Here is a 15,450-nt window from a genome sequence, read left to right as displayed (position 1 = left end):
TGATTAGAGGTGTCGAGTTCCTTGGGGGCAAGTTTGATCCTTGTCCTCAGGATAACTAATTTCTTCTTTTCATCTCTTTGCAACTTACCAATAGTAACCAGCAGCATCTAACCACCAGCCGGCCAACCAGTCCCTTCTACTGGGGCCCTAGAATTTAGGTAGCCTCTGAAAAATTCCCAGAATTCCAAATGTCACAGTCCCAGAAACTATCTGCAGCTGGCAAAACCACGCCCCTGCTAGAGCACGAGGCAAGCCACAGTCAGCTGCTGTGGCTGATCTGAAGCGGTCCCATATCCCACACGTGGGATTAAAACAAAAGCATATTCCCATAGCATCTCTCTCTCTCTCTGTGTGTTTTAAAGAAAACAAAATTACAAAATTCTTACTACAAACGCCTGCCTGCACATTTTCGGCACATCTGTAATTTTGTGACGGGCTGTGTTCATAGCTAGCCTGGGCCTCATGCAGCCGGTTGGCTATGAGTTGGACGCACCTTGGAGGAAAGCAAGGGAGTAGGGCACCAGGAGAGAGGAGGTGGGTGGGAATGGAAAATGGGATCAGAAGAAGGCATTTAATTCAACAGCAGAGGAATAAAAGCAGCAGGAAGGAAATCCACGCAGAAGCTTTAGGGAGGAGGACCCAGGGCTAACTTCCTAATGCCTGAACCATTCGATCTGGTATATCATCTCTTGGGTATATCGAAGGCTAGTCCGGTGATATCCCAGCGGTGGTGCAGAGGGTGCCTCAACCCAGGGTACTTGGCTGTACAAAGGAAGACTTGTCTGCTCCTCAAACAATGAGAAAGTTTTGGGTAAAAAAAATTCAAAACCTTTACAGGATATCCAGAATCATTAAAAATGTTAATAACCGGATATTGTTTTTTTTAAAGAGAACTATTAGTTTCTCATCAAAGTGTCGGTTCCCTAAGAAGACTTGTCGACATCGCCACTGGACGGACTGGCATCCGGAGGAACAGTTTTGCTGTCAGATGCGACAGATTCAGCAGGACATCAGCATGCACACGTGGCCCTGCATCGTTAGCTCAAAGTCTAGCGGGGCAAGCCGCGTTAAACCAACCTTTTCTCTTGACTTGATGAGTGCGGTCAGGTGCTTCAGAACCAGGGGCCCGTCCAAGCTGTAGGTGAAGTTCACGTTGTCGAAGACAATTACTCCTTCGTGGGGCCAGCCTGGGGGTGGGCGCTTCCTGCATTCCCAAGGCGCCTCCTTCTCTAGGTCCGTGTATTCAATCACCCTCTCCACAGAAATCATCTAAGGGAAGAAAGGCATTCACACGGTCAGGGCTGGGGGCTTCACCGAGGGTACATTTAACCTGCACACAGCTGGGCAAGGTAAAGCTTGGGTCTTCACGCTGATCGAGACTAGTGAAGGCCGTGACGATTTACAGTCTTGCTCAAAATCACCCGACAGCGTTGCATAGAGGCAAGCCCTTCAACTTAGAACACTGAGTGAGAAAAGCCAGGGGAGGGGCTGCAGAGATGGTTCAGTGGGTAAACCGACTGCTATGCAAGCATCGAGACTTTTGGGTTTGGATCCCAGCCTCTGAGTCTCAAAATACGAGGTGAAGGATGATTGAAGAAGTCACCTATACAAATTTCTAGCCTCTGTGCACACACACATGCACACACACACACACACACACACACATACATCATGCACGCACACACACCCACACACACACACACGCACACACACACATGCACATGCACATACAACATGCACACGTAGCAGACACACACCTGCAGACACACACCTACACACACACACACACACACACACACACACACACACACACACACACACACACACACACACACACACACACACTCTCGCTTTCACACGCGCGCGCTCACTCCCACACATCCACACTTCCATCCATACACGCGCACACACACGTACGTACAAACACACACACACCACCACACACACACACACACACACACACACACACACATGCAACATGCACACGTAGCAGACACACACACACACAACATGCACACACAACACACACACATACACATACACACACACACATACAACATGCACGCACACACACACACACACACACATGCACACGTAGCAGACACACACACACATACACAACCTACACACACATACACAACCTACAGACACACACCCTACACACACACACACAACATGCACACGTAACACACACACACATACACACACACGCAACATGCACACACACACACACCCTACACACACAAACGTGATGAAAGGGTTTTGTGAAATCAAGAGTTATGACCTTTCAACAATAACCTCTTGCTCCAGAAGGAAACTCTCTCTAGACCAGTCATCACCCACACCTTCAATGTTCCCTGTAACCATTCCTATCCTGTGAGAGGGGTCGAATGGGAGTACCTCCTCACGTTCACCCTTTCTGCCATCAGCAGAAAGAGGAAGCAATTCGCATGTTGAGCAAACCTTCTACAATTGCCATAACCTGTTACCTCTGAGAAGCACCTTAGAGATGGGAGCCTTGCCCTCCCGGGGAGGAACAGCAGTAACCCTGGGGCCTCCTGCCTTCTATTCCAGGGATGGGAGAAGAGAGACTACAACTAGTGATGAGTGGGTAGGAGTGGGGGAGTGGGGGAGAGCTATTAATTAAACAAACAACCTCAAAATACTGAATTCTTCTCTTACCAAGAACGAGGAATTACCCATTAAGAAACAAAAATAAACAGGCCTCCGAGAAATTAGCTTATATCCTCTCTAGGATTTCAGAACTTCCCTCCTACAGAGGCATTTATTACATTTGAAGACAGCTTGTGATGAATCTAAAACCTGCTGACATAGCATACATGAGACAGAGGGGGAAAGATGTATACATTTTATTTTACATTAACATTAAACAGATGGAAGCGGGATCTGAAAAAAAAAAACTCTGTTAGCCGCGATGCAAAAATAACAGTTTTAATATTTTACATAAGAATCGCTTTTATGTTGTTTAATGGCACGGAGGACTTTCAAAGGCTGAAGACTTTCAGATAAACATTACCATATTCTCTACTTCGGCGCTCTGTCTCACAGACCACTGGAACATCCCCATGAGCGTGAGGGAGTAGGACAAGGCCAAGCCAACCTGCCCAGCATCCAAAGCTGTCGGGGAGGAAGGAGAAAAGGCAGTCAGTCCCAATGCTGACAGGAGCCTGCTGCCTGCTGCTACTCTACCAGGAGGACCCAAGGAGCCGTACACGGTCGTCGTCCTTCAACTGCCACGTATTGACTGAGATTATGATGCAATTTTTAAAAAACCCATTAAGAGTTCTGGAAGACTATTAGATGAGTTTACTGATCCCAGTTGGACTGGCATGCATTTAAGAAAGGGCGCTGCGTGCGTGAGGTGCAATGCCACTACTCAGATTCGTCACCATGGTTAACAGCCTATTGCGTAATCTCACTCTCTGTGTCCGCCGCAACCACAGCTGGAAACCACTGCAAACAAGATGATGCTTTCCAAGAGCCGACGCTTCTGGAAGTAAAATACGACTCCCCTTGTCCTCCGAATAAACACTGTGGCTCAGGTGTCACTGTGGGGAGGTTAGGCATGGCAAATTCACGCAACACACACTGACACCTGCTCCTCCCGTGCCCGCCTGGCTGGAAGCAGTGTTCTGTCCTGCTGGTCGTCTCTTTTGCCCGTGTGCACTGGCGTATCCACAAACGGAGAACTTCCTGGGCTCGAGTACAGAGAGGCCAGGGCTGGACAAAATGCTAACATCAATCTCGGTTCTCATCCCCTGGCTACCAGAGCAGGAAGGAATCTTCAAAATGTCATCTGTATAGACCTCAGCTCATTCTAACAAAGATAAAAAAGAACCTACACAGACCATCTCACTGGGCCTGCGCTGTGTGACCCTATCCGCCCTGATGCATAGTAGGAGCTTTAGCACGCTTTATTAGAACCACGCCGAATGTGCCATTAGACAAGGTGGCAAGAGTTTAATTTAATAGCTGTAAACACGGCTATAAATTGTAATCATACCGTAAATAGTTATCCACATCTGCACTTACTCTTGGCCAGAACCAGGGACCCGAAGGCAACGACGATGACAAAGACGGCGCAGATGGCGTCCAGACGCACGGCAAACCATCTTGATGTCGTCAGGAACAAGAACCAGGCCTCTGCATTGCAAACCAGAACAAGCAACGGCGAGTGAGCGCAGAAGCCACTGACCGCAGCGAAGAAGCCACGCTAGGTGCGGTCGAGGCGGTGGGTAACTGAGATGCTGGCACATAGTAGGGCAGCAAGGTCGCATACTCAAAAATGTCTAGGAAGTCAGGAAATGGCAGAGCAATGTTTGATACATGCCCCAATGCCCCAAACAGTACAGAGGCAAGAAAAGAAAGAAAGAAAGAGAGAGAGAGAGAGAGAGAGAGAGAGAGAGAGAGAGAGAATGAATGAATTGAAAGACCCGATGAAGGTATATATTATGATATATCATCATAATAAAGAAGGTGGAGAAACAGTCTGTTTCCTGCAGTGCTGGGCTATAATATAAAGCCCATCAGCTTACAGGTTGACTGCTTCGGGTCCTACAGCAAACACACAGCAGTCAGTTTGCTTCTATTCTATCCTTACTTGAGTGCACTGCACATCCTGGGGTGGGAACAGAACATGGCTTAGGAGCTGTATCTGAATGACCAGCATGTTACAAGACAGCCACGTGTAGTTTTTAAAAATGCCTCCAGTCGTCGAGACACAAAAAAGCCAGGCCTTTTGCAAAAAAAACATCTACTGACCCCAGCCATAACCAGAGAACCACAGGGCACAGAGGTGGAAGGCTTGGGCAAGCCACTGGGGACAGCCAAGCATGAGGAGCGGTTCTGAGAGGGTTAGGAGCCTAGGGGCAGAGGCAGAAGGCATGAGTCCAAGAGCAGTCAGAGTTGCTGGTCAACAAACTGGCCGGCCACAGGGCTCCAACCTGAGGGCACGGCGGCTGCCAGCTTTTGAAAGCACCGCCATCAATGTGCAGACCTGAATGCAAGTCCTGGTGTGCATCAAACAGCTCCTGACACCTCTCTTCAGCCTTATAGGCGCGGATGGTCCAGAGTCCCTGGAGGGAGGATGATAAATGGGAGAAGACCGGGCTCCGTGCTGTGTGAACATGGAAGGGGAACAGAAAGCTCAGTGAGGCTAGACTCGTGGACTCCCCAGCCCCCTATACTCCACAGTGAGGCTAGACTCCTGGACTCCCCTGCCTCCTGTGCTCCACAGTGTGTACCATGCAGTACTCTTGGGGCTTCCTAAAGGGCTCTGAGCTTCTGAACGAAACACTTCCAGCAACCCAGAGAAGACCCTGTCCAACAACCCTTAAACCCTAGTCAACGACACCTCATTTTCAAGACGGAAGGGAGTGTTTCAGTTCAGTCCACTGAAGTCAAATGTGGACACCCCGTTCCTTTCACTAACTCATCCTTCACGGTCTTGCCCTCCCTATACTTCATAGCTACTTCCTTGGGAAGAAATGAGTTTTTACTCATTGTTTTAATTGCTTGGGCCAGTGATGCTCTAAAAGGTTGCTTCATTTGAGCATTTATCGCAACACATGAAAGTGAGATATGTGTGCCCCTCCTCCATCCTAGATTGCTGGGTTAGGAGCTGGCAGATGGCTGTTGTCCCCCAGTAGTTAAGAGAGTACCTCATATGGCCAGCTAGACAACGAGTAAGCCAGGGACGTACAGGCATCTCCGCTGTGCATCCCAGAGACGCTTTCCTCTTCTCAGGAGTCTGAGAACAGCCCTGTATGGCTACCATGTGCCTGGCACTTGTGCCCATACCACTGGCCCAGAGGGGACATCGTTGGCGTGGCCTTGACTTTAGTCTTCATGCCTACCCAGTCGGAAACTCATCCTCATGTCTGAGGCTAGTAAGACACGCTCACAGTCCTTGCTTTTCCAGACATACACACACACATAAACACATATACTCACACACACCCTCTCTCCCCTCTCCTCCCTCCCTCCCTCCCTCCTCTCTCCAGTCTCAGCCGCTTCATCTGATCAGAATTTAAAGCACAAATTCTTCTTTGTCCATCTGTGACCGTGCAGGAATATATGTCCTGCAGCTGCGTCTCCAGAAGACCGCATCATGACCACCAGGCCCCAGCCTACCTGGGCTGCCCCATGACGGACACCAGTAGTAACCTGACAGGCTCACTCTGGACTGTACTGGGGCCAGAGGAGATCAGGAGCCGAGACCCAGTGAACCAAAGTGTCTTCAAAGGAGACACGTCATTTATGTCTCTTTTCTTTTTTTCCTGGAAGAGGGCCTCATGTAGCCCAGGCTGGTAGCTGGGTAACCTTGAACTGGTCCTCTTGCCTCTACTTCCAGAGGATTGGGACGGCAGGTATGCACCACCATGATAGTTTAATGTGGCATTGGGTGTTGCACTTGGTGTTTGGTGGGTACCAGACAAGCACTTTACCAACTGAGGCCCACCTCCAGCCCCTGTACATTCCTTATGACGGAAGCACTCCTCAGTCATACTGTCATGTCTGCTGCTGTAAAAATTAACAAGGAACGTTATCTATCAGTTCCCGAGAGCTGGATCCGCTCGCTTCAGCTGCTACTCTGCCACGTGGTCCACAAGCCACTACTCCCCGGCTGTCTCCTTTTAGCCCCCTCTGAATGGTCCCCTAGGTGGTAGTTACCACACCACACACACACACACACACACACACACACACACACACACACACACACCCCCTCGTTCTGCAGGCCCTGCTCATTCTCACTCCGCTAGGGCAACAGAACCAGATCCACACGCCATTTCTTTCACACGCTGTCCCTCTTTTGCCCAGTATAATCAAAGTTCCAGAAACTCGTAATTTAGCAATTAGATTTCCATGTTAAATTCCCAATCCACAATCCATCCGCACAACAGAGTCACTGCCAACTGATAAAGTTATAAACCGCCCACCTAGACAAGATAAAAATCGATCCAGTTCACCTAAATCTGAACCAGCCTCCTCTGTAGACTCCATCTTGATCCCCATCCCTCCTCTCTCCCACCTCACAAAAACTTTGTCCCCGCGCCGCTCTCTACTGTCCAATCATGTATCGCCTTGACATCAACCTACACATATTGGTTGTCTTCTAGAGAAGACTTGTTGGTAAAGTATGGAGAGTCTGGGGGATGTGAAAAGCCTTTCCCTTTGATATTCCTTTCAGAAAGGAAACATTCCCGGAACAAACACTTGTGACCAGGACTGCTGCGTATGAAGAACCCCAGGGCAATTTGGGGGTGGCTTTGAAGGTAGCTGTACCTTTAAAGAGTGAGCATGTTTCTTCTGTGCCCTGTTTATCTGCTTAGGGAATCACATGTTAGTTGGGTAAACTAAGGGCTGCAAAAGCAATTAACTAGTTCACCTGACTGGCATGCTACATTCCGGGGGCCGTCTTGTCTTTCCCCACAAGAATATCTTGAACTTGACTCCATGACATGGATGTGACCTGTCAGCCATCTCAGGATAGCATCATCCTACATTTCTTACTGTTGTAGCATTTTCCAGGACTCTGAGGCTTCTCTAGGGACACAACCTAAGGGACTATGTTTCTTCTCAGAGAAGAAGCACAGAGAACACCTGCAGGCCGCATTCCTGCCCTGGCAGGATGCCTTCGGGATATCACGGAAGGCTTGTCATAACTGGTTTAACTTTCTTCTGTACAAAACTCTATTGCCATTGGTAGTAGCCAGCAAGGACTTCCAAGCATTACCTCAAGCAATGAGACCCCTACAGGGCAGGGATTAATCGCTCTCACAAAGGGAAGAGCACACTGGAGGTACTCGGACCACTCTATGCAGCTCTGTCTTAGTTCCAACATCCTTTTCATCTGAGCCAGTGTCTCAAAAGGAGAATAATCCGAGTTAAGAATGCTATGAGTCATTGTATGTATTTTTCCCTAGACTGTCACCAACAGAGCCTCCAGGTCTCGCTCTGCTAATATCTGGGTCAGCATCTCCGATCCTGGAGTTCTTACGGAGCAGCTGAAGGTGAACAATACAATGGTGAGGGGAGTCTGACATGGAATTCTTTAGAAGAGCGGACTCCAGGATCTATGTTCTGAAAATAGGTGGCACAAATTAACACTCTGATAGCTGGATGCCCATGGCAGACATTGCTAATGGATCACAGCATCCTGATAGGAATGGTGATATGCCTTTACAATGTAGGCACTACTAAATGACAGGGTCAGCTTGTGACACGCATCCAAGTACTGTTGTGGTTTGCTGCAGTGGTGTACCAGTCAGTGGCCATTGCAATGTTTGCTTTTACAAACAAACAAACAAGAACAACCCCCTCCCTCAAACAAAACAAAACAAAAGACATTGAGATAAACGCCCACTAAATCCAACCGTGGTTCCAGAAGCAGCTATGGAGTGCAATCCGAAAAGAAACTCTGGGGCTCTAACAATTTACTGAAGCACAGGATGGGGCGGGGCAGGCTCAAGCCTCTTGCCACTGAAATCGGGCAGCTCCTTTTAGTTAGTGGCTATGGCAGGGGCCACCCCAGCAACAGGGGAACCGCAGCACAGTCCCTCACTCCGATGGTTATCATAAGGCTTACTGCTGCAGCCAGCAAACCCAAGAATCCAGCAGGGGCCCAGAGTTATGAGCATTTCCAGGTCAGAGCTATACCAAGGTATGTCTTGGGCATCAGGAAGGAAAACTACCCAGATTTGGAAGAAGGTGGCTCAGGGACTTGGGACCCTGTCACGAGCCTATGCCACAGTGTTGCTTGTGGGACGACCGTCCAGCCTTTCTCTGAATGCTCACGGCTTCCTTCTGGACAGGACTTGTGAATGAGAGACATGGGGGTGCACAAAGGAGGGTCACCCAGCAGTGCCATGCCTTTATTCTCTGACTTCCAAGCCCCATCTCTGTAACCACCACATCAGCGCTCTAAACACTGACTGAGACGCATGTCCCAATGTGGGACTCACAGCAGTTTAGCTGGTTCGCCCCGGGACTGGCCATGTTTCAGTAGCTTTTGTGAAGTGTCACCTGCTCTTCTTTACATAGTTATGACAAATGTCTCTTCAGAGTATATTTCAAAGCACAGGCAGTAGGTCAAGAGGGGAAAAACGTCCTTCGTCCTGGTCAATTTATAACCATATAGTTCAACAACTCCTGGCTCAGATTTCGAAAAGCTGAGCTGGCTTTAATGTCATCACAGTACAAATATCTTTCTTCCTGGGGCTGGAGTGATGCCTCAGTGGTTATGCTAACTAACTCTTCACAGGACGTGAGTTTGGTTCCTGTCACCTACATGTAGCAACTCACAACCACCTGTAACTCCAGCTCCAGGGGATCCGATACCCTCTTCTGACCTCCAAGAGTGCACACACACACACGTATTCATATAAAAATATAAAAATTATGATAATTGTCCTTGTACAATTTTAAACGAAAGAATTCCGTGTATATGCCTTTTAATTATAATAACGATGAAACACGTTTGTGTATTCATAATGAGACATGTTCTTGATCGGTTCATCTTCTGTGGCTACCTACAGAAAGGAGCGACTAATCATGAAACATTACCTTCTTCTCCCCAAACCAGGAAACAAAATGGAGGAACAGCCCATTTGTATTCTCGACCGATCTCTCTGCTGCTCTCCAGAGCTCGGCCCACAGCTGAACTGGACTGCAAGAAGTATCGGCACCCTGACTACAGCAGGGGGTCATGTTGGACACCCTCCCCCTTTAATTGCTCCATCCTTTGTCATTTGCAGGGTCTTCGAGGACGGGAACGTCCCTGATTACTCATGTACATCCTGTGTCCCTGGGAGGTAAGCCATGAACCACAGAGAGGGTCCCTGTCCTTAAGGGAGAATTATCGTCGACAGGGCATCTACTCCTTTCTCCAGTTAAGCTGCAAAGTCACTTGGGAGGTCACCGGCTCAGATGGTCCCCGGTGGATGTTAATAACCAAGTGGACTGAGTGCTAACCAGGCGAGACCTGCTGGAGCGTAGTCAGCCCGTAGAATCGCACAGATCTTAACTACAGTTCCCCTTGGTTATGGAGGCTGTCTGTATTACTACACCATTGCTACACCCATCCAAGCCGCTCAGTACTCACTTGTGGACTCCAGGCGCTTGACGTCCCGCGACGTTTCTAAGAAATATCTCCGAAGGACCACGAAGATGATGGAGAGCGGAACCAGGGGTATGAGGATCCAAGGGATCACGGCCGCCGCCACGGCGATCACACTTACGACGAGGAGCAAGGTCTACAACAGCAAGCATAGAAACAGACCCTCCTCAGCAACAGTTCTGCTTTTCAAAACCAAGCTGTCGTGGCTTGTCCTCTTAGGATGGTGCTCCCTTCTTCACTGAGCCTCATGGAGTCGCTGAGAATCCTTCCATCCCAGGAAGGAATGACCACACAGTAGCGATGCTACGACCAATGAGCCCACCACGGGCGCCAAGTGCTTTACCGAGTTCTTCTTTGACACATTCACTAACACAGTCCGTCATACGCGTTGGAAACTGAGATCAGATCCCCACTGACTAAAATCTGGGTGTAACACTGTGTGCCTGTGATCCCAGTGGATTCTGGGAGTTTGCTGAATTGGTGCAAGCCCCAGGTTCAGTGAAAAACTGTGTCTCTAGAAAGAAGGTGGAAAGTGATTGAGAAAGACATCTGATTTGAGTTCTGGTCTGTACATACATGCATTGGGTGGAGAGACAGAGAGAGAGAGAGACAGATAGAGAGAGAGACAGAGATAGACAGAGTATAACGCAAGGATTCATACTTACAAATAAATATATAAGAACACTCCCATTTTCATTGGTCCCCTTCCTCAGCATTTTTAAACTCTGCTGGTTCCTTAGGGTCAAACCAGCCTGATCCATGAGATAGCTTGTGCTACCAGATAGAGCTCATGAAAGAGCGAAAGTTTAAAAAGTTCAGAGGTGTCGGCTACTACAGTATATCTCGATTCTTACCGACGGAGCAAATAATTGTTTAAGTTAAAATACAAAATTCCCTCATAAAAAATGATTTTTAATTCTCCAAAATGACACGGCTTAAGGGGAAAAGAATGAACTTAAAAGTTTTAACAAATATGTAACCTCTCAGGGCATGAGATGAAGGCTGGCCGTTTACCCTCTGTGGACTTGCACTCGCAGTGGCAAAGCCCACAGAACTTCCTCAGGATGACTTTCCTTCAAGGCTGGGTATGGTAGGAGTAACCTTAGCTCTTGGCAGGCTGAGACGGGGAGACTCACTACAGGTCTAAGCCAGCCTGGGCTACAAAGTGATTTCAGGGCCATCCTGCGTTGTTTATACAGACCCTGCCTCTAAAAGCAAAGAGCTAGAGCAAAACATAAGGAGGTTCCTTTAGATCACTACACGTTAGTAACACAGGATAAAACCATTTTCTTCATAAGAACACTTTCAGTTACAAGGACCGGTTTGGGTTTCTGGTATTTATCGCGGCAGCTGTTTTCAGTTCTGGGGTCGTTCCTAGGCATCCACCTGCGGTTAACTTTAAACCCAACTCCACGGGGATGTCTTGCCCCTGGTCTGGAGGATGCAGGTACGTAGGGTATGTTTCCTATAAACAGCAAAGCTTCAGTCTAATTCTCTGTGAGCCACCATACTGTATATGTTTGACTCACTCCACTTCTTACGGGACTTCTATCTCATACCTGTCTCAAGCACAGAGAGAAAAAATACATGTCTACTCAAGAGGCCACATTCAGGCAAGCGGGAAGCTTTGAGTTCTGCTGTCGGCGGAGACTGAGGAACCTGTTCCGAGGTGCCAGAGGGCACAGAGCCTGCACTGCCTTCCACCCTGGCTGATCTTGCCAGGTACGGTAAGCAAAGCAGGATTCACCCTTGCCAAGATTTTCCTCCGACTTAGCGAGGGAAAAATGGAGACGAAGCTGTTTACTGATGTATGTGTAAAAAGGGTTCTTTTATCTACTATTTTGGGAACACGTGAGATAAAAGAAACTGATCTCTGAGTGGAAAGAGAACATGACACGTTATCCTGCTGGGTGACACAGGATTCCTGGAGGGGTGTTACAAGTTTGAAGAGCACTTGGGCTTGGGAAAGCATCAGAAGTAAACATGTAATTCCTATCAGGTTAGACTCACCACCCTCGACCTATAGGGTATGTGCAGGGACACGAGGAGAGCTTTACTTGTAAGGCCCCACCCACTCCAACACTGACCATGTCTGCGTTTCGTCAATGGGTACAAATTACAGTGGAGGTGAGCTCTGGTTCCCAGTAGTCATTTAGACCCACTCTGGGGTCTCTTCTCTTACACCTGTCTCCCGAGCTCTGGTAACTTGGTCATCCCTGGTAAGTCAGAGCTTTAGGGCACACTGGTATGATGGATTTGTATGTGGCACTCTATATAAACGTCTCTGAGATGACGATTTAAAATCTGCAGACAGTCATTGCTCCCTCTACTTGCCATGTGTTTGACATGACCATGTCACATTCGCAGCTGCTCTGGGTCCTACGTCACCCGTCCGTCTGTTAGCTCTGGACTCCGAGTCAAAGTTAACAGCACTGGAGAAAAGGGCTTGTGGGTTCTAATCTGTTTGCTAGCGAAAAGGCTCCTTTCCCTGGGGTTGATGCTTATTATAAAACTCAAGGGTTCGACCTGCATAAACAATGTTACACTTTGGATACAAGTTGAGAATAAAAGTCTACAAAGCTAAACACGCTGAGCAGAAAAAACTGTCATTGTGGTGACCAAAGCTTTTAATCTAAGAACTCATAAAGGAAAAAAGGGTGAGGGGCTGGAGAGATGGCCCAAGGGGTCAAGAGCACTTCCTGGATGACTGACTCTAGTTCTGGGGGATCCAATACCCCATTCTGGACTCCATAGGCATCTGCACTTTCAGGTGCCAGAGTCCCAGAGAGAAACATACACAAAAACACAAAAAAAATCTTCAAAGGTAAAAGAAAATCTGAGCCAAATTGTCCAAGAGAGAAACACACACTGATTTATATGAGCATAAACTACAGCTTCAGAATGTTAAAGCAAAATCTGACAAGTATTTAGAATTTTCTAACAGACAAATCCAGTCACCGTCACATGGTACACAAGCAGGACACGTTCACTCCAACAACAGAGAACAGCTAACAAAGAATCGGCAGGAACACAAGAGTTTATGACGAGCGAATGATCAGATGTCAAGGACCAAATGGCTATGGCACAACAAAGACAATTCTTTTCAAGCAGAGACCCACCATGCCACAAGCATGTGTCCACAAACCTCAACGACAAAGATGCAGAATGAATTCGACTTCAGTGGATTTAACAACAACACAAAAACAAGTTAACTAGAAAAATGCCTATCAGGAAATTCCACTATATACTTCTAAATAAGACTGGGTTTACAAAAGCACAAAAAAAAAAAAAAAAAAACAAAAACAAAAAAAAAAAAACAAAAAAAACCAAAAGATGAATCTCGGATACTATCAAAATCTGAAAGGTGCAGCTAATGCTTGGTTTAGAGGTAAATGTATAGCCTTAACTTTTTAAAACAAGAGAGAGTAAGTGTCAAAGGTCTAAAGCCAGATTTTAAGATACAGAAAGAGAATGGAGAGAGAGTGGTTAAGAGCACGGCTTTCAGAGGACAATGGCCCAATCCCAACACCCACATGGCAGCTCATGGCCATCCATAGCGCCAGCTCTGGGGCATCAGGCACTCATCTCTGACCTCTTCATGCATGGAGCACATATTTGGTGCAAATGCACGGGTAGGCAAGACACTCATACACATAAAATAAAGACGGTTTAAAGGAAGATATGAAAACAAATAACAAACTGAAACAAAGCAGACACACTGGATCAGGCTGGTAAAGACATGTGGGAGGCAGAGACAGGAGGATTGCTGCAAGTCTGAGACATCTACATAGGGAGTTGCAGGCCAATCAAGGCTATATAATGAGAGGCCATTACACATTACACACACACACACACACACACACACACACACACACACACAGAGAGAGAGAGAGAGAGAGAGAGAGAGAAGAAAAAGAAAGAAGAAGAAGAAGAGAGAAAGAGGAGAGGAGAGAGAAAGAATATTAATTAGAAAAACAACAAAATACGGATCTTTCAAAACACTACTAATTTAATTAGTAAGCTTCAAGGCCGATGAAGGAAGGAAGAAGAGAACTGCCCCCATCATGTATCGAAAGAGGCAGGACGGGTGTTAAAGGGCTGACTAGACAACGCAGTTAACATGTTTCATGTAGACGGCTTATGACTTGAGAAATGGTGGCTAAAGGTTATATTACAAGAAATAGCAACCTGAATAGGTCTATTTCAATTTGAGAATCAGAATTCATAGTCTGAAAGGAATTTAGTGATGTGTCAAAGTTCTTGGCTTATAAGTGATCCACTCTTGGACTCCAGTGCTCCACTCTTGGACTACAGTGCTACACTGGTGAATTCTATGAAACACTTAGGAAAGAAAAATAAAATGCCAATCTTACAAAATTCTTGGTTTCCCTTTAGAAAAGAGGGCTGACAGTTGAGTATGGTGGTGCCTTCCTTTAACACCAGCACTCAGAGGCTGAGGCAGGTGGGTATCTGTGAGTTGGAGGCCAGTCTAGTCTACACAGGGAGTTCAGGTCAGTCAGGGCTACACAGTGAGACCCTGTCCCAAACCTCCCAACCCCCTGCAAAAGAAAGAGAAGGGGACTGCAGAGAAATGCAAACAGCTGAAGACCAACAGTTTGAGAAGATCACTGCTGGCGACTAGCGACTGGCCTCTGTGATCAGGACAGGTGAGGCAAGTTCAGGATCTGCGAGGCGGGGAAAGCTGTCAGCCACAGCTGTGGTTCCTTCTGCTTCTGTTCTTAAGACCTTTTAATCCCCCGAGCCAAGCTGGCTGGGATGACCTGATATGATCTCACTTACTTGAAACCGACCAATTATAAACCAGTAATCACATTTTCAAAATACCTTTCAATCAACACCTTGGTTTCTGTTTGAGTAAACTATTTGGGTTGGGAACCTTAATCTAGCCACGTTGACACCTAACACTGACTACCACAGACAGACGTTCCTTGCTAACTCCTTTCTTTTCACGGGGTCAGAATAACTCTAAATGTTTACAAAACAACACAAGCAGTGCAGAGGATGGGCCAAAAAGTCTTTGCTGAACAACAGAGACAAGGTTGAGTTAAGCACAGATATGCTGGTGATATTCTATGCTGAGGGTAAGGAGGGTAAGGACAACATCAACCAGAATAAGGAAGGCTTTTACAAAAAAATAAAAATAAAAATGGTGAGGTGAATTTAAAACTTCACACAAAAGAGCTTTAACAGGGGATACCAGAGTGGGACAGATCAAACTGCTAACGAGTTCCAAGCGAACCATAGCCAAGCCACTGCGGTATCCATGAAAGGAGAGAGAGACTGTGTAG

At 47.2% G+C, this 15,450-nt stretch overlaps 1 protein-coding gene across 1 annotated transcript in view; it reads right to left on the bottom strand.

Moving 5' to 3' along the window:
- Abcc4 (ATP binding cassette subfamily C member 4) overlaps positions 1-15,450 on the bottom strand; it is a 232,806-nt gene that overhangs the window by 46,380 nt on the left and 170,976 nt on the right. Inside the window, exons 21-25 of the mRNA XM_032917695.1 lie at positions 10,127-10,277; positions 5,018-5,137; positions 4,054-4,164; positions 3,038-3,138; positions 1,078-1,269 (exon numbers count right to left, since the gene is read on the bottom strand). Coding sequence (XP_032773586.1) covers positions 1,078-1,269; positions 3,038-3,138; positions 4,054-4,164; positions 5,018-5,137; positions 10,127-10,277 — 675 coding nt within the window. The remainder of the gene's footprint in view (positions 1-1,077; positions 1,270-3,037; positions 3,139-4,053; positions 4,165-5,017; positions 5,138-10,126; positions 10,278-15,450) is intronic.

Source organism: Rattus rattus, chromosome 12 (genome assembly GCF_011064425.1).
Source record: "Rattus rattus isolate New Zealand chromosome 12, Rrattus_CSIRO_v1, whole genome shotgun sequence".
Lineage (NCBI taxonomy): Eukaryota > Metazoa > Chordata > Mammalia > Rodentia > Muridae > Rattus > Rattus rattus.
This window is presented reverse-complemented; position numbering and strand designations above follow the sequence as displayed.